This window comes from Pleurodeles waltl, chromosome 10, assembly GCF_031143425.1.
Source record: "Pleurodeles waltl isolate 20211129_DDA chromosome 10, aPleWal1.hap1.20221129, whole genome shotgun sequence".
Taxonomy (NCBI): Eukaryota; Metazoa; Chordata; class Amphibia; order Caudata; family Salamandridae; genus Pleurodeles; species Pleurodeles waltl.
In genome coordinates, this window is record NC_090449.1 from 537,788,381 (window position 1) to 537,807,909 (window position 19,529).

Consider the following 19,529-nt stretch of genomic DNA (forward strand, 5'->3'; position numbering starts at 1 on the left):
GAGCGATGAGCGAGGCAGCAGAAGTCGGCAAGAAAGGTATTTTTTTAAAAATGATTTCTCCCCCTATCCCTCTATCCCCCTGTCGCCCCCTCTGACATTTGTGGGGGCTGCCGCTCTTCCCTAGGTGCCAACCTACCACAGGCCCAAACACCAGAGCTAACAACATCCACTTATCCATTCTAATGTCACATTTTTGAGCATTCCCTGTCTCTGGCAATACACTTGTAAGCTTGTGTTTTAATCAGGAGACGTGTGAGAATACAGAATGGTAGGCCATTTGCTTTAATCTCCTGAATGTTTTTCACATCCTATTTTAAGTCAGCATACAAAAAAGTACTATTCGAGAAAACTTCCTCAGAATATGCATTATGGCAAATCCAGAATACTGGGTTGTACAAATGCCCTCCGGCCTTAAACTCAGATACCGAAGTATATTTCAAAACTGCACTTTTCATTCATCCCAATTTTTATCCATTAATATTATTTTTTAATACATATAGGTGCATGTTTGGTACACTGTGAAAAAACATGGTAAATCACAGCTTAATTGTTAGCTGTGGATATCATGGGCTTTTGAAAAAACTACAATCGCCATGCATGTCTGCTACAAGAATTGCTTGCTCAATTTATCAATCACATCACTCATTATGACTGTATTTGTAGCCTGTTTTCATTTTTCATAGTTTTCATTGGTTTTATAAATAGTATATCACCATTATGAAATAATAATTACAACGGCTCAGCTACAAGAGCCAACAAGTGTCAGAAACATTTGATGTGATCAATAAAGTAACTGCAAGTAACTCACTGAGGAGAGCTAGGGTTTAATTTTGGAAGAAGGATTTTTGTTTGTTAATGGAGGCTGCCTGACCACAGCGGTGCACCCAACCAGTGTTGGTGGCCTCACAATCCATAATCGTATTCAAAAATTATATATATATATATGGTATGTTGCGTCTTACTTCTCAAATTTATCATTGAATATTTGAAAAAATACACTGAATTTATGGGAAAATATGTTTAATGGCAAAACAGAGAATAGATAACTTTCACCTGAAAGTATTAAAGCATGGGGCCATTTTGATTGGGATGGAGAGTGAATTGTAAACATTATAAGGTTTGAAACTGTAGTGTCTCTTGTTAAAACTTTTAGAATTTTCTTGTCACATCACAAAGTTTACAATTTCACATGGCACACTTCATTTTTCTTGTCTCTACAAAATGTTAGGAATCAATGAAGGAAGCTGCATTTATTAGGCCTCATTAAAAAAATGTTTTGCAAACTCTTTCTAGTTTATCTAACTCAATTCCATAACCTTGTTTACTGTGAATATCTGATATCATCATGGTTTGGAAAATAAGTTGGATAATCATAACTTCTGCTTACTTTGATGAATCCCGGAGAACTATAAGCACTAAGAAAACTAATCAGAGCAGTGTTGACTATCTAGTTGTTCGCGGTCAGTCAATTACACAAAATTGCTTAATATTATTTGACCTCATTCAAAGTACTACTGTATCAGAATCTTAGCAGCTCAGAGTAGAGTCTAACACTATAAATACAGAACAGAATTGGAGGTAATCAACTTCAGAAAACAACAAATAACAAAATGTGTTTACCATGAGCCTTTTGGTCCCATGTAGACAAACCGGTAATCATCAAAAGCGATGGCATCCCAGTACTCATTCAGCCAATCAGAAGTGAAGAAGACAGGCGTCCTGTAAGCATCCTGGTCTGGGAAAGCTCTGTATGGTTAGTTTGTAAGATGAAGAGAAACAAACCTTTTTGTTATCTGTCACATGCAGGTCCTCAATTCATAATATGTTTTAATAGTACTTCATAAGAAACTGACTACTTCACTCACACGTGTAAAAGCTTAACAGAGAATACAAATTAAATGAGAGAGCAAATGTCCATCAGCAATTGCCAACCAAAAAGCTATCTTGAGCATTTTAATTGCCTTTTGAAAACATTAAAAAGCAAGTAAGTAAATATGTATCTGGATAAAAAGGCATCGGCCTGAAGCTAAAATAAATGTGCCCATGCAAGGTGCTTAAATAAATACAGGACCAGTACGTCACGGAGACCTGGAAAACAAATGCACTCTTGTGCTTAACTAAATAAAAAAAGGCAGTGTTCAAAAGCGATCACTGGAAGGACACAAGTAATTCATCCAGGCGCCAGAGGACACAAGAAGAGGAAGTAAAGCACAAAGAAATAAAAGTGACACTACGAATGAGCTGGCTAGAAGTGAGGACTGACAAAAAAGAAAACAGAGGTAATATAACAAAGAAAATGTTACAGCTTTACGGTAGGTGTTTTTATTTTAGAATTCTGTCAAAGGCTGTTCAAAGCACGAAAGGCAATCCAGGTTAGGCCTTGTGCACGAACAGCAATGATTGTTTGAATAGGCAGGCCTTCAGACTACGTTCTAATTAGTTGTTGTTGTCGATTGTCTTCTAGATAGTGTTGCTCTAAGGGGAGCTCCATGAAATCTAAAGTTATGTTAAGTGTCTTTGTACAGAGCTTTACCTACATTAGTATGGCAAGTACTAACTTTGGAACTTGGTCACCCCTTAGAGTTCTGGGGTACTAATGTACCAAATCTGAGTCCGAAGGTATTTACGTTTTCCTGACATAGCATAGATTGGTGAGCAAAGGTTGATCAAAGCATGCACTAGCTCTGTGATATGTTACAAATACCACAAAGCACTGGCTCCAAGAAGCTTCATGAATCAAGCAGAAACCTGACATTTGATTGTATATATAAGGAAATATAATGTCTCCCAAACATTTACGGAATGGTCTTTTATCTTAGAATTTTCTGCAGATTATAGTTGATTCTCCCACATGGGTGACTTTGGCATACTCAACTCTAAGCAAAATTACAGTGCACAATATCGTATCTAATGCAGAGAAGGTGCACAGTAATATTTTTTAGAGAATTCAGGTAAAAATTGCAAAGCTCGTAACTTGTCTAACTTGTGGTTGCTTCAATTAAGTGGCTGCCAAGTGAAGTTTGTGCATGTGTGTGTATCCACTATGCAATTATGAATGCTTATTCTAAATGTAAATAAATGGCAATGCCCCCAAAGCCTTCATTTTCTTCTCAGGCCAGACCACCAACAATGTATCATCATTGTATGGCTGGCATGCAAAAGAGTAGGGTGTTGAATAATGCTTGCCAGGGATAGGAACCACGTATCAAATATGAGATATATCAAATACGAGAGGAATGTATCACGTGCTATAGATTTCAATAGAAATTAAAGAAAACCACATTTAAATAAATACCCTGCACAAATGGATAGTAGGTCTATCTAAACATTTCATATTAAACGGGTATTTTCCTTTCTAAACTCTGCATGACCTGTGCCTGGTTAACTTGCTAATGCTTACAAATTCCAAACTGCTACACCTCAGTTGAAAGGTTTCTTTCGCACATCTTCTCATGATGCAAACTTCCTAGCCTAACAGAAGAAAGTAATATTTTTTTCCTTTTTAGCCGCTTGACCTGCATCGAAATTCCTAATATGCTTAATAAGTTTTAACACTTGTTTCTTATGGATAGGCTTCTAGTGTTAAATTGTGTGAGAATGGAAATGACGGAATGAGAAGATGCATAAAACACATACAAGTGGTTTTGTGTTTCAGAAAGCAAAGCAGATAGGAAATTTACCTCATGTTTCAAGACTAATGCAGAATGAAATAAAATGTATTACATATTTAGAATGTTCTCTGTCAAAATATACCATCTTGACAGAAGATGTTCCTGTCTCACAGAGTTTTTTGACTCTGATTGGTCACAACGACATTTTAACTGCAATACTGTTTAAACTTTGTATCACTGTAATGTATATAAAAGAAAGAACAGGCTCACAAGCTCTACATATTCCTTTACTAGGGAATACGTGCTCTACAGAGCTTGCTGTAGTCTCTCCCTCTCTCTCTTTCTCTCTCTCACTCTCTCTCTGACTGCCTTAACTGGCATATTTTCTTCTTTCTTTGCCACTGAGGAGCATCAGAGGCTAAGACAGACTTTCAGAAGTCTGTTCTTTTTTTGCTATTGATCGAACAATGCTCTGTTACTGAGTCGCTATTGGTGCCTTATGAGAGACCTCCTTGAGGCTTATTGACTAAAATACTTTTCCTCATTTAGTAGACAAATAAAATTAGCGATCACATTTATGGGACACACTTCATGCTACATTCTGTAATTTGTACTTGACAAAATAAAGACTTAAGTGATTTATGAATTACTGATTAATAAAAATCTTACATTTCAATTACAACTCTCATTATTTACTGAAGAACAGAAAGACTGACTGAATTTATTTAACAAACTGTTGAGGACTGAAGTTCCTTGATTTCTCACAACAGTCTGTCCCTCCACGACCCAAGAGTTGCCGAGATTTAAAATAGTAGGGGCCAGATGTATCATCACGGCCCTTTGCGATTCGGAAATTTCCGACTCGCAAAGTGCCATGTATCACATTTGCGATTTGGTAATAGCGATTTCTTAAAAATCACAAATGCTATTACTGAATCGCAAATTGTGATACCTGCCCCATTCGCAGCTATGTGCCTGTTGGCCCATATCTGCGAATTATTTGCATTTCCAAAATTGCGATTTCTGAACCAGAAATCACAATTTTGGAAATGCAAAACCCCAGGATGCTGGGGGGCTAAGGCCCCCTCTGCTGCACCCAAAACATTTTTTGGGGGACATGTAAGGTGCACACATGCCAAAAGGGCATATGTGCTTTGCATGTACAATTTAAAAATGCATTGTAAATGCATTTTTAAATTTTGCACCAGGTTACCACCTGGTTTCAGTTAATGGTATTTTGCATGTGCAAAATGCAACTCTGTGAAAAATCGCTATTTGCGATTTTTTGATGCATCTCTTTGCGACCTGGATTTTGTGAATCACAATTTGCACCTCGCAGTTTCCTACTGGAAATACTGAACCGCAATTTGCACCTCGCAATTTCCTACTGGAATCAGGTCGCAACGCAAAAAAACGCAATTTTTGCGATTTCTTATTTGTGGTCTGCGAATGCCTTTCATGCATCGCAGACCACTTTTTTGCACTCGTAAATGGCCGATTTTGGCGATTCGCACCGTTTGCGAGTGCAAAATATTTCATACATCTGGCCCCAAATGACATTGAAATATTATCCAAAACGTTGGTAGCAGAGGTTAAGGTTTGCATGATGAGGAGAAGAGACTGTAATAATTGAAAAGTGCCTGGATTAGATAAAAGCCCAATTGCCCAGGCCTGATTTCGAAGTCTAATGGAGTGCAGTTTCTGAAGCGTTTGCTAATATCAGTTGAAGACTGGTGATTCGACGGGTGTGAGTATCAGTAGGGTGATGCGTCGAAATAGGGATTATTAATGTGGTTTATTTAACATGAATTGCATCGAAAATTGCGAATTGATGTTTTTTGAAGTACATTATTAATGCTTATGTGTTATATGTGCTCTTGTCAAAGAAGAGATAAAGGTTATCAGACTAAGAAGTAGTCTAAATCATAGGTATAAGTGGAAAAGTCTTGGCGAATGAAAAGTCAAGGGGAGAGACGAAAGTGTAGGCTGTCCAATTTTAGGCAGGAAACGTGGCAGCACCTTCTGTGTTGCTGCTCTAAGCTGGATGCCCCAAGAAGGTCTTTATTGAAACCAGTCTTTCTGACCCTGGGGCCCACATATGCCTGAAGGCATCATAGTTATGTTTCACCCATTGAGGTGCAAGAACCTTATCAAAGTGTGGGAAATTTCTCAAGGAACTCAGAGCCCAGGTTCAACCAAGAATTTATGAGCTCCATCAAACTGACTCTACCCAAAAGTTGATAATAGACCCTCTTATGCTCAAAACCTGAATTGAGAGAACTGTGTGGCTAAGATGTACATGGATCAATTAATGCGTTGTTGGGAGGAGAGGGGGAACGATTTCCGTGACTGAGTCACATAATAGCCTTTTTTTCTATTGATTGCCTTTCACTCCCCTCTCCCCTTAAGTCACATGGGCTGGGAACGTTTCCTTGTTCTCTCAGGCTGTAATTCCTTCTTATCCCAGTATAACCCTCTGTGCTCATTAATACATTTAACAGCAGAGGGTTTTGGCTCAGGCTCCCCAAGTCCCTTATGTAACAGTACTACAGTTTGAGCAAAATTGCTTTTTTATCCTTGCACAACACCAAGCACCTTTGTTTGCTTCGCCTTTATAACTTATGCACTTTAGACCAAGTCTCTCCATATGCAGGCAATTGTTATGCAGTTATTTTTGTGGTTATGCCAGGGTCCTAGCTCCATGTAAAATTGACCTCTGCACTAAATGAAGTACTTTGTTCTTGTTGTTCTTGTTGTTCCATTCACTTATGCAGTTGTTTCACGATTACGCCTTGTTGTGGTTCATAAATTTGACTTATTTCCACCTCTCTCCTTGTAATGTATCCACAGTTGCCAAACATTCATTTTAATGTAATACGTAACTAAGGATTTCAGTCTGAGTAAACCAGCACATAGCTACACATCTTGTTATGGTGCTCATCAACTGAAATAATAAAATTGACTTGACCTGATTGAAAAGTCGGAAGGTGTATAAAACCTAGATTTCTGATTGATGATTGTTATATTATATTGTTTAGAAGAAACAGACAAAGACTGATGTTATTTTACGTTACGTAAGTCATTAGAATTGAAGTTTTGTATTTCACAAAGAAATTGTAAAGGAGGGTGGGCTGCTGCAAGGAATGAGTTGTTGAATCATATTGTGCCATGGGGTATTGGTTGGTTGGTGTACCACCGCGCTGTGACTGGATGAAATACGTCAAGAGTGGCGCTGAGATTGATTGACTGAACAAATGAACTGCATTCTGGTTTGAGAAGAGGGTTCAGATGTTTGACATACTCAGAACATTTTCAAAACAAAAACTGAGATGCTGTATTTTTGATTCTTAATCTGTTGGAATAAAATAAGAATTTTGAAATACATTTTCCAAGGCTCTTAGAAGCTTAATGAAGGGTGATATGATAATTCCAATACAGAAGGGGGGAGGAACCACCTCCTGTGGGTACGCCAGCATATCATATGATGAATAAGGAAGGGTTACATACATGTGTATTTGGATTTCTCACTGAGAAGGAAGGTATACTGAGCCCTCCTAGATTGGGTACAATTATTTAATGATTATTGCCAAATGACAAGAAAAATCTTCATGAAATGAAACCATATCTGATACCTACAGACTTTGAAGCACTTAGTACTTAGAAGGAAATGGCACAAAATAACAAGAGAAAAAGGTACCAGAGATGAATAAAAAACACAGTGAGAAATTATGCAGATGCAATTTGGGATGATCAAAGTAAAAGGAGTAAAAGTATAGTACAAATCACTAGATTATATTCTATTCTTACTAATGAAAGGATTGAAAAATTGAAATGCTTCAAAGGAAAAAAACTTAAAGAGGATAAAGAAATGAATGATGAAACAAAATTTCATACTGATTTTGATATTATAGATGTACTCTTAGCTACCGGAATGCCATCTTATGTGGGTCCTATACCAAATAACTGAGCTCAATTGACTAATAATGTTACAATGGCCATAGCTCCAGTAGAGCCGCCAGTTGTTTCACAAGTTCCTAATCCAATGCAGACGATACAGTTAGTAGTTGTACAGCCGATGGCTGCACAGCCTGTAACACAGCAAGCGATTCCAAGTGTTCCAGCACACATCGGACCTGTTCAAACAGTAATACTCACAAATTCTACATCTTCTGCGATTATGACCCCAGCTACAGTCATTCAAGAAGCCACTGGAAGTACTCCGGTAAATGGGTTTACCCTAACATCGCAGAATTCACAGATTGTGGTCTGGACACTTCCACAAACTGTTCAAGAACTAGGAGCAGGAAGACCGTTTTTCTTCACAACACAGACAGTGCAGGTGAAATGGATTTGTTAGAGGATGGGATTTTTCCCAATTTGTTTGAAAAAGTGTGTGGAAGTTGAGGATGCAGAAAGAGTAAGTACCAATTTGAGTCCAAATACTAGTACAGAATCAGAAAAGGATTGAATAATTAGAGGGTGTTTTGATCTTGGTCACATAAATAATTATCAAGAGAAAGAATTAATTTATTTGTGCAAGGACATTACAAGGAGAGATGCAACAGTACCTGACAAAGTGAAAGGATTGGCACAGAAATATGATATTGACATTTTAAAGAGCACCCCACTGTAGAACAACGTTAGGGTAAATCTGGATGAGGAATCAATTGAAAACATGTATTCCTCAGGAATGCGATTTACACGTTACTGAATTAGTAAAATGCGCACGTAGGTGGAGCGAATTTGATAAATTAGAAAACAAATTGTCACAAAAAACTGGGAAGAAAAAGAAACAGGCAGAAATGGCTGAGGGAAAAAAAAACTTTGAAAAGATTGGGGAAACTGCTGCCTACCCCTTGGGCGAGATGCCAGGGGGAGGCTATGTTGATGTGCCTTGTAGTAGAGGATACCTTTAATCATTTATGAACAACTTTCTAAAGTTGAGGGTAAGTCTAATGCAATGGTATGCACAAGTCAAGAGATTCATCAAAATTTCAAAGGTGTTGTAGATTGATATAAATAGTTTTTTGAGTGATTTGTGGGCAGAGTGTAAGATTGCTGTTCAATGGCCAGATGCAGAACCAAAAAGAGACCCTCACAGAAAAGCGCTTTCGCCTCTTGTAATGAATAAGTATAATGAGGCAATAACATTTTCAAAGGGCAGAGTTCTGACTAAAGATTTGGATTATCTGAAAATAAATCAAGTTCAGGAGAAAGTTAAGGAAACTGTGCATGAAATGTACCAGAGATTGATGAAAGCATTTCAGAAGCGTACAGATCAGACACACCTTGACCCGACAGATATGGAATTTTTCATTTCACACTTTGTCCTTGGTTTGAGACCCGAGATTAGTAAGCACATAACGCAGAATGTGATTTGCTGGCAGACAAAGTCTTTGGTTGAAATTGTGACATATGTGCAGTATTGTAGTGATGAACAAGAGATGAAACAGAGTAAACTTTTAAGGTTTATGTTGGTACAGACAAAGTGCACGAAGAGGAGTTCAAAATCTGTTATTTCTGGGAAATGGTGGGACAGCTCAGAATATGAATAGGCTGAACAAAATGCAAGCAGCTAGTTTCCAAACAGAGATGCAAGGTGTTCAAGGAGGAATGATGGCGTCTCAAGGAACAGGGAGAATTGCTCTGATTGATCCCACCTACTAGTGTTGATGTTGCAATGCTGAAGAAGATGACTCCTAGTCATTTCAGTAACCGGGTATTCCATTGGAAGCACAAGTGTAGGCTCAATCCAGACAGAGTAAACAATAATCAAATACAGTGAGGAAATCAATTGCAGATGCAGAATACGCATGCACAACAGATACAAGTCCTGACGCAAAATCAGGTTCAAATGGTTGCAGTTCCACAGGCTCCGGCAGCTAAACAAAATGTAAATCAGATGAGATTAAATCAAAATTAGTTGCCTAAAAAGAATCAAAATGTGGTGCAGATGCTAAATCAAAATGCAATTCAGTGATTCCCTATGTTTAAAAATGATGACGCAAATATGTCACAATTATGTTGCATGGGGGAGGCAGTAGATTGTGTGCTTGGCGCAGTCTTAAAGATGGACCAGAGTGGACCATTTGTGGATGGTGAAGTAAATGGGCACCAAGTGTTATTTCTTACTGACACTGGAGCTTTCCGTTCCACTGGGAGAACAGCGGACATCCCAGATCTACCTCCAAGTTGTAGAAGTTGCTAACAGACAGATTCCAAATCCATTTTCAGAACAGGTTCCTGTAAAAAAAAGTTAATTTGAAGAGAACCATCAATTTGTTGTTTGTGATTTGAGTCCAGTAAATCTTCTGGGGAGAGGTTTGCTGTGCAATTTAAATTGCACCACTTATTATACGCCTCAAACTGTTGAGTTTCAGACTCATGATGAGGACCTTGATTTTAAAATAGCTCAACAAAAAAATGTAGGGATCTGCCCAATGATGACAGTAGAAGATTTGTCTGCAGTTTTAAAATAAACAGTGAGCCCAGAAGTATGGGATTTCACTAGAAAAGATACTGGATTGATTAAGGGAGTACAACCATTCGAAATAAATGTAAAACCTGATGCACTTTTTCCCAAGAACACCACCATACCACATGACTCCTGACATAATAGCAGGAATCACACCCATTATAGAGGGGATGTTGATGAAAGAGATTTTGAGAGAAACAATTGGGAGTCTACCAATTATGGGATTAAAAAAAACTAAAAGGAAATTTAAAATTATCCAGGATTTGAGAAAAGTGAATGATATGTAATCCCATGTTGTCTTGTGGTACATCAATTCAGCGATCATACTTTATCAAATTCCATGTACACCTGAATGGTTTGCAGTCATTGATCTTTGTCAACTTTCTTCTTGATTCCACTGGACGAGGAAAGTCAGTATCTTTTTTCCTTTGTGTTCCGAAAAAAAGTATTAGCATGGTGTTGCATCCCAATACTAAGAGTCCCTTAATTTTTTACCAGATCTTGAAAACAAAGCTGGAATCATTAAAGATGCAATGTAAATCAGTCCTGGGGCAGTACACTGATCTACTTGTTGCATCAGGGACAAAAGAATCTTGGAAAATAGACACCATTGCCTACTGAATCATTTGGCAGACAATGAGCATAAAGTCTCTCCAAACAAGTTGCAATACTGTCAAAAAGAGGTCCAATACTTGGGACATATCACTGAAAAAGGAATGAGAAAAGTGTCACGAGAGAGGGTTGAAACCATACAGCGATTTAATCCTCCCAGAATACAGAAAGAAGTCAGGATGTTCTTGGGAAGGGTTGGTTACTCTACACAGTGGATACTCAACTTTTCCTTGGTGGCAAAATCCTTACTGAGGTTGACACACAAAGGTGTACCAGATCTGGTTCCATGAGTTAACGAATGCATGCATGCATTTGACAATATTAATGCCTGACTGTTCAAAAGATTCCATTTCGTTTCGCAGTGAGAGGGAGGGATGCCTTCTCTCAGTGCTTGTACATAAACATGGGGATACCAAGAGACCAGTTGCCTATTTCTCAGTGACACATGATCATGTGGCTGCTGCTGCTTTGCCTGGCTGTCTTAAAAGCTGTAGCTGTAGTAAATGTGAGTCTAGAAAAATGTAAAAACATAGTGCTGGGATATCCTCTAACTGTAATAGTCACTCACTTGTTTTACTTACCAGAACAAAGACTCAGCATGTGACAAATTTCAGACTAACCAGATAGGAGCAACAGATGTTGGCAGGAAATAGCAATGTGCTAAAATGATGCCAGGTCTTAAACCCTATACACTGTCACCAATTTCTGACAAAGATGAATCTGGAGAATTTGAACATGATTGCCCTGATATCAAAGACTTATGCACCAAGACAGGATCAGACAAAGGATGAACTATTAATAACTCCAGATTGTATCCTGTTTGTGGGTGGCTCGTGTCTCAGAACAAATTAAAGTTGAGAGCAGTTTATGCTGTCTGTACAATTCAACAAATAATAGAAGCTTCATGGTTTCAAGCAACTTCTTCAGCTCAAGCTGCAGAACTGCTTGCTCTTACCAGAGTTTGCAGCCTGACAGCCCAGATGATAGTGTCTATATTTACAGACAGTCAATATGGCTTTGGTGTTGTCCATTATTTTGGGCAATTATGGTCACAACAAGGTTTTATATCCTCATCTGGCTCACCCATTAGGAATGGTGAACAGGTAAGAAAGTTATTTGAAGCTCTGCAACTCCCCACTGAAAAATTGAAAACAAAGTGCAGCACACAGGAGCGACAATCATTATGTCACAGTTGGCAATAGATAAGCTGATGAAGTGGCATGCTTTAGTGCAATTGTGGCTTGTACATTGAATTGAACACTTACTAAAGTATCTCAAGATGAAAATGCGTTTTCTAGGATGCTGAAAGTTACAGACACTTGGGATGTAATGAGACGAATACAAGAAAATGTCTCTGAAACAGAAAAACAAGGGTTGATCAGAGCAGGATGTGGGAAAGAAGAATACAATGTCAGGGTTTCAGAAGATCGGTACTACCAGACAGTTTATTACCCTCAAAGACAAGCCATTTAGGAAGAGATGCAATGATTTGAACCTTTAAGTAGCACTGGTTCAACCCCAGATTTAGAGCCACAGCAGATGAATGGTGTTATCTATGAGTGACATGTCAACAAATGAAAGTGGGCAAATTATCACAAGTCACACTGAATCACACAGGGAATTTAGGTAGTCCTTTCAATCGGATACAGATGGACTTCATTGAAATGCCTATTTGTAACGGGCTGACATATGTCTTACTGATTGTTTGCATTTTCTTCAGATGGGTGGAAACCTACCCAACAAGGAGAAACAATAGTTTCACTGTAGCTAAGTTACTGTGGAGGGAATTAGTGCCCAAATACGGTAAACTAGCTTCTGTAGAGTCAGATCGAGGTACTCTCTTTCATAGTGAGATATATTATATAAGATGTTGTGTGCAGCATTACAAGATGAACAGAAACAACACTGCAGTTATAGACCCGAGGCTTCGGGAATAGTCAAACAAATCAATGGTACAAAGTTTGTGAATCCACTTCAATGAAATGGCCTGGTGCCTTGACTTTGGTATTATTGAGTCTACGAAATACACCAGCCAGGAGAACTAGTTTATCGCCCCAAGAAATCCTCATGAGTAGAGCAATGAGACTACCTGCAGTTCCAGCAAATGCACTTGTAAACATAACACATGACATATTACTCAATTATTGTAAAGGATTGGCTGATGTGGTGCATTCTGTTTCTTGACAGGTTGAAGCTGTAACTGCAAATCCACACCAAAAGCAATGACACAACATCAGTCCTGCAGACTGGGTGGTTCTCATAAAAATAAAATTGTGAGAAAGTCCTGTCTAGAGTTATGATGAAAAGGCCCCTCCCAGGTAATTCTAGTCACAAACACAGCTGTCAAATGTGCTGGAATTCCAAACTGGGTAAATGCTTCAAATACCCAGAGAACGAGAGATCCTTATGAAGAAATAGTGTTCTATGAACCAAAACCAAGGCCACTGGTGAATGTACCACCACAAGTTGTTCAAGTTCAAACATGAATAAAAGCAGTCTGTGATCAGAGACAGAGGATGAGAAAAAAAGGAGCGAAGAAACTCTGACAAGTGAAGAGGTCAATTTGTCAGATATCTCACAGAGTGGCACTCGAGTTTTTGTCACTGGAGAAGAAATAATGAGCCAAGTTGAGGAAGTGACCTCTAGCTCAACATCAGAGTAAACAGTTGGTCCTAAAGATCCAGGAGAAAGAACAGGTTCTGGAGCAAAGACAAATAGTGATTCACGTGATGCCAAAGGCTTACAGTTAAGAAACTGAAAAAAACAAGTGCGACAGTTGAGTCCATACAACTGACAATCAAAGAAGAAGCAGAATCAAGTGGTATAAGTGACAAAGAAGAAGAACCACTATCATCCAGAAAATGCAAAGGATCTAGAGTACATTGTCGAAGATATTCAACACCTGAATGGACATATTATATTAGCCAAGTACTGAACATTCTAATTTCAGATTTCTTTGATTGGAGTAAAGATTTCCCTGAAACACCCTGAGCAAAACAAAGACAATTTTGTTATAAAACATTATTAAAGATTTAGAAATTGTGAACTGTAAAAAAAAGAAATAAGAAAGAAACTAATAAACGTTTAAAAAGAAGATAAGAAGATTACTACTGTGGGAGCAGAGGAAGAGTTGAGATAACATTTTTAGAAGAACCTGGAGTAGGATTAAGGAAGTCTATATGAAGATTATTGTTAATTATAGTCTGAAGAAAACTAATCTGAAGAAAGACGATACTAATAGTTCAATTCTAACAAAGAAAAGTCAACAACTTGCTGTGGCAACAAAGGTTTTTGTTAGTAGATCTGATTGTAGCGAATCGTGTACCTTAAATAAATAAAAATAGATGCAAGAAATTTTTAGGGACCTTACTTACACGTTTATATTTTTAATAGGAGGAGGTATAATATTAGTTATAAACTTTGAACCACAAAGGAAGAAAAATGTAGTTGTATTTATTAATGAAACATCTAAGCAAAATGTTAGTGAAAGTGAACTAAAAACATCATTTGTACATTACATGAATGAAGGTTACTCAACAAATATTCATTACAAGAACACACTAAAGCTACTGAAGTACGAAACTGTTATATATATGCGCACATGCTGTCCTCTGCAGAATGGACAGTTTATTTCTTAGCTTAGTATATAGGCAAAGACATGTTAAATATTATCACTCAAGCTTTGATATGGTTCTTTAAAAAATTCCACTAATTAACAGCATGAACTTACATCCACAAGCAAGAGCGATGGCAACTGCATAGTACTGTTTTAGGCCACTTCTTAATGTTAGTACTGAGGAAGCTCATGAAAAAAACTTACATGTCAAATTAATTCATGAGAAAACATTAATTTTAATGTTAGAAGAGAGCAATTAATAATTTGCAAGAAATGCATACAAGAAAGATGATGGTCAAAAGAATGTATGGAGAAAAGAAGAACATGAATATAGGAAAAAAATAGCTGTTCACAAATTGAAGTTAAACAAGAGACATAAAGAGAAAGCGTGTGTGCTTAAGAGAGGAATCAGTGGATCAAAGACACCAGCAAGGAACACTAATTATGAGCCAGTGTTGAACATGTCTGCAGGATCATGGCAAATACTACAAGAGGATGATCCAACCATACCTAGAGTATATTTCTTTGTTGGAGAACATGCTTATTTTAGACTACCTGCACATTTCGAGGGCATACGTTTTTTAGGATTGCTTTTTCCAAAGATGTATCATATACACAGTTTAGAAGCATTAACACTAACACCTGTACACAGATATACACATTGTGTAAATGAAGGCACACAATGAAATGGAGATATTTTGGCACAGTTATACTTGGTGTAGGAGTGGTATTAAATGGTGAAAAGATTAGAAAGCTTTCAACAGTAGTGGACAGATTGGCCACTAGTACTTCTGGAGCTTTGTTAGTAGAGAACACTGAGCTTATTGCTATTAGATCCATGGTTTTGCAGAATCACTATGCACTTGCTATATTATTAATAGCGAAGGGTGCAGTCTGCAAGATGCTGAAAATTGATAATTGTTGCACTTTTATTCCTGATGAGGGTAAAAAGATTCTAGATTATGCTAAGACTATCTCAGATATGATTAAGCTTGATCTAGAACCTTTAGAAACCGCTAGTATAGTACAGGGGCTAACAAATGGGATTACCTATGTAGGTAACTGGCTTTAGGCAGTAGGAGGAGGGATTCTGAAAACGATTTTAGTTCCTGTGGTAATAGTATTATCTTGCATGCTTTCTACCTTTGCTGTATGTAAGACTATAAAGATGATATTGCTAAATAAAAGAAAGAGAGACTTTAATAAGAGGCTGAAGAGAGAATTAAAATTAAATGAAAGAGTAAATGAAGAATATATGAAATCTAACAAAATAAAAAATGGAGATACTTAAACAAGATGAAAGTGAACTCTAAATCACATTTGTGAATGAGGGGGACAGTTGATAAAAATGTTAATGGAAATTAATTAAAACGGTATTTAAAACAATAACCTGTACAAATGGATTGCAGGCCTAACTAAACACTGCACATTAAACATGCATTTTCTTTTCTAAACTCTGCATGGCCTGTGTCCAGTAACTTGCAAATTCCAAACTGCTATTGATCAGCTGAAATGCTTCTTTCGCACATCTTCTCATGATGCAACTCCCCTATCCTAACAAAAGAAAGAAATATTTATTTTCCTTTTCAACCGCTTGACTTGCACTGAAATCCCTAATGTGCATTATAGGTTTCAACATTTGTTACTTATGAATAGGCTTCTAATGTGAAGTTGTGCAAGAATGGAAATGACGGAATGAGAAGATGCATAAAACACATATAAGTGTATCATACTGTATATTCAGAATGTTCTGTTAGAATCTACAATCTCAACAGATCCTGTTGCTGACATACAGTTTCTTGACTCTGAGTGGTCACAACATTTTATCTGCATTAATGTGTTAACTTTGCATCATTGTAATGTGTTTAAGAATTGTCCCAGGTACAGGTTCACATGTCTATACATGCTTTGACCAGAGAATACATGCTCTACAGACCTTGTTGCAGACCCTCTCTCTCTATATCTCTCTGATTGTCTTAGCTGCATATTTTCTTCCTTTGCCACTCAGTACCCTTAGAGGGTAGACAGGCTCTCAGAAGCTTATTCTTTTTTGCTATTTTATTTATTCATACTCTCTGACTCTGAAAATGCTCAGTTACCGAGTCACTATTACTTCTTTATGAGAGAACTCTTTATGGGTTACTCGAATAAATGCACTTTTCCTGATTTAGAAGAGAAATAGATTGGGGTCAGATTTATGCGACACGCTTTATGATATGTTGTGTCATTTGTATTTGACAAACTAAAGACTAAATGATTAATAAAAAAACATAAACATCAATTAGAACTCTCAAAATTGACTCCAGAATAGAAAGACTGACTGAATTTAACAAATTGTTGAGAACTGCAGTTTCTTGACTCCTCACTCATCACAAAGGTCCGTCCCTACAAAGCCCAAGAGCTGCTGAGACTTAAAACAGTAGATGAAATCTAAATATTCTTTGATCCCTCACATGCATAAACAGAAATGGCAGGTGCTCCAGTCTGAAAAGAATGACTGCAGGTTGAAGTCCTGTAGGATATGGCTTTTCAAAGCATGAAAAGCAAATGTTTTTTCCAATTGTGTAAAGAACAACATACACTTGGCAGAAGGCTGCCAAACACTGTGAACAACTTTTTTTAAAAATGGGGCATTTTCCTTGCAACAACTGTGGTATGGGTGTTTATCTGCAAGACAGTTAATACAGAACCCGCATTAAAAGAGATAAAGTAATCAGTTCCAGTTACAATCTGTAAAACTGCTTTTAAGGAGCATTTAACAAAGCTAAGAAAAGGGCATAAGGGGGCAATGAGTTGCTTATGAAAGTGCAATTATAAGACATACACAAACAAGTAGGGAGACAGCAGAGATTAAGGCCTTCAAGGGAATTCTACAGTCTGCTAGAACACAACTGGTTAACTTTCACCCAGAGTTTTTAGTTGTTGAAAGCAGCTAAAATCTCCTGTTGAAATCTGGGTCAAAATAAGTAATCAGAGCTGGAATTACTTGATTCCTCTGTCAATCCTTAGTTTTGAGTGGGCCCCGAGGATTCAACTCGTAATGGGCAGGATATTCTTCACTACCGGTGTTACCTTTGCCCCCATTACTGGTAACTCTGGTGCAAAGGACATACCAGCCCATTTTCCAGGACACTGTGAGAGAGGGCCTAAGCGGGTGGAGAAGTTGAGTGGCTGCTGGCCAAAGACATAGTACCTAAAACAATGTTAGTTATTACAGTCAATGGGCTAGCTTCACAAAATAATTTTTGTTGTATACATGCATTTAAGTCTACAAATGTATTACACATCTGTCAGTAATTTACAGAAGGATTCCTGAGAGGCCAAAATGGTTTTACTACTACTACTACTGCCTACTTCTCCATCTCAAGTGCAGAACTAGGCAGAAATAAACCCAATGCAAGAGGTATGGAATGGGAAGACCAAGACATGGACTGATTTGTAAGTTGGTGAATGGCCATTCACAAACACCATTCTGACCCTTTCCCACCCTGAAAGTCATCAGAGTTCTACTACAGCAACGGATGGAGTGACTCAACACCCAGGGTGGGTAGGAGAATAGATCAATTCCAGGCTTGCAGAAAATGTAGGGAAAATTGATTTTCTCAGCAGAAAAAGGGAGAAAAAGAGAGAAGGAAAAAACAATCAGCATTTGCACCTCAGACTGCATTTTCCCTATGCCTAATTGCACTCTACTTACCATAGCCCAGAGGAGAAACTAGAGCTTCAGGGATATCTCGTATGACATTCCCAGAAGTATGCCTCAAAACTAGCAGCTGAGAAACAAAAATAAAAGTGAAAGACAGAAATCTTGAATTAATCATATGCACTTGTAATTTACGCTGGGCTGCATCCTAGTTATTGTTTTTCTCTGCCCACGCAGCTACCTCAAAAACAAAAAATCCACATTTAAATCAGCTTTGGTATTGCTCCAATAGGAAGGGCCCTATCAAAATTGCCAGGCCAAGCCCCTCTAAATGAAAACACAAGCCAACCCAGGTGGGATTGGGCCTACTGAGGCCTTGTCACTGTGGTATACTTTGAGATTTGTGGCACAGTATGCACCTACATCTGGGCACACTTGTCGCACATAGGACGTAACACTGAGGAAAGAAACAATGACAGGTGGAATACTTAAATATCAGCTACTTGTAATTACTCAGGCCACATCCCTTCCCATCATTTTTTGAGAGGATGAGTTCAAAACAATGGACTGGCATGGGACCCGAGCCACTGCCAGTGGCTGAGGTTAATTAAAGTATTACATACTTCACCTTGTTGTTTGCTGCAATCGATGTACAACAGGTATGCCAACATATGGGTTCCAGGCACACTGTGTTGCAGGACTCATGCTATACCTCATTGATGAGGCCAAAGAAGTCTGAAACCAGATTAGGGCTGCTTGACTGACCCAGCAGTTCAGGCTCGGCTGTTCCTACTGGAGAACGACCAATACTGATTTGCCTATGGAGGTATCTTTCTAGAAAGGCACAGCAGGAAATAAACAATAGACTATAACGTGCCATGAGTAATTGCCAGAGGCAAAGATTAAGTCAAGCATCCGATCTATCATCTTGTTGCTTGAAACATGTACATGGCACAATTTTCCTGGCATACTTCTGGGACTGTTTTGTTAACATGCAAAAAATGCAAAGGTACTTTTGCAGGGTGGAATACATCCCCTCGCCTACTGTTATATGTTTTTAGTGAATCAGGCTCAGTTTAGGCTCCATGGTGCAAGACAAAATTGGATTTAACATAGATGACTATCAGACAGTATACACTGAGCAAATTCCGGGTTAGTAGGCTTCTAGATGATGGATAGTTTAAACAGAAGTAAATGACAGTTTCATGTACTTCTTGCTTTGGCAGGCTTTTCAAGAGCTATGTAAATTAATGCAAGTGGAAAAATACAAAGGGGGCAAATTCTGTCTAATTTTATATTGTATCTCTCATCTGCTTATACTATACTTGCTCAAAAGCAGAAAGTGAAATTAACTAACTTTAAGAAAATGTAAGTTGTTAATTTTAATTTAAAATTAAAATTACCATCTTCTACTGGAATTCTTTTACAAACGATTAACAAAGAAATATTGATGTGAAAAGTCTATTGTTTCAATTATACAGGAAGCATATTTACATGGTGGTGCACAGATTTAATTTTAATTCAATTTAGATCCAGTTCCCTAATGAGTAACACTTTCTACATAACTCAAGA

At 37.9% G+C, this 19,529-nt stretch overlaps 1 protein-coding gene across 1 annotated transcript in view; it reads right to left on the minus strand.

Annotated features, from left to right (window-relative positions):
* Positions 1-19,529, minus strand: part of JMJD4 (jumonji domain containing 4) — a 44,246-nt gene that overhangs the window by 13,718 nt on the left and 10,999 nt on the right. Inside the window, exon 3 of the mRNA XM_069210976.1 lies at positions 1,621-1,746. Coding sequence (XP_069067077.1) covers positions 1,621-1,746 — 126 coding nt within the window. The remainder of the gene's footprint in view (positions 1-1,620; positions 1,747-19,529) is intronic.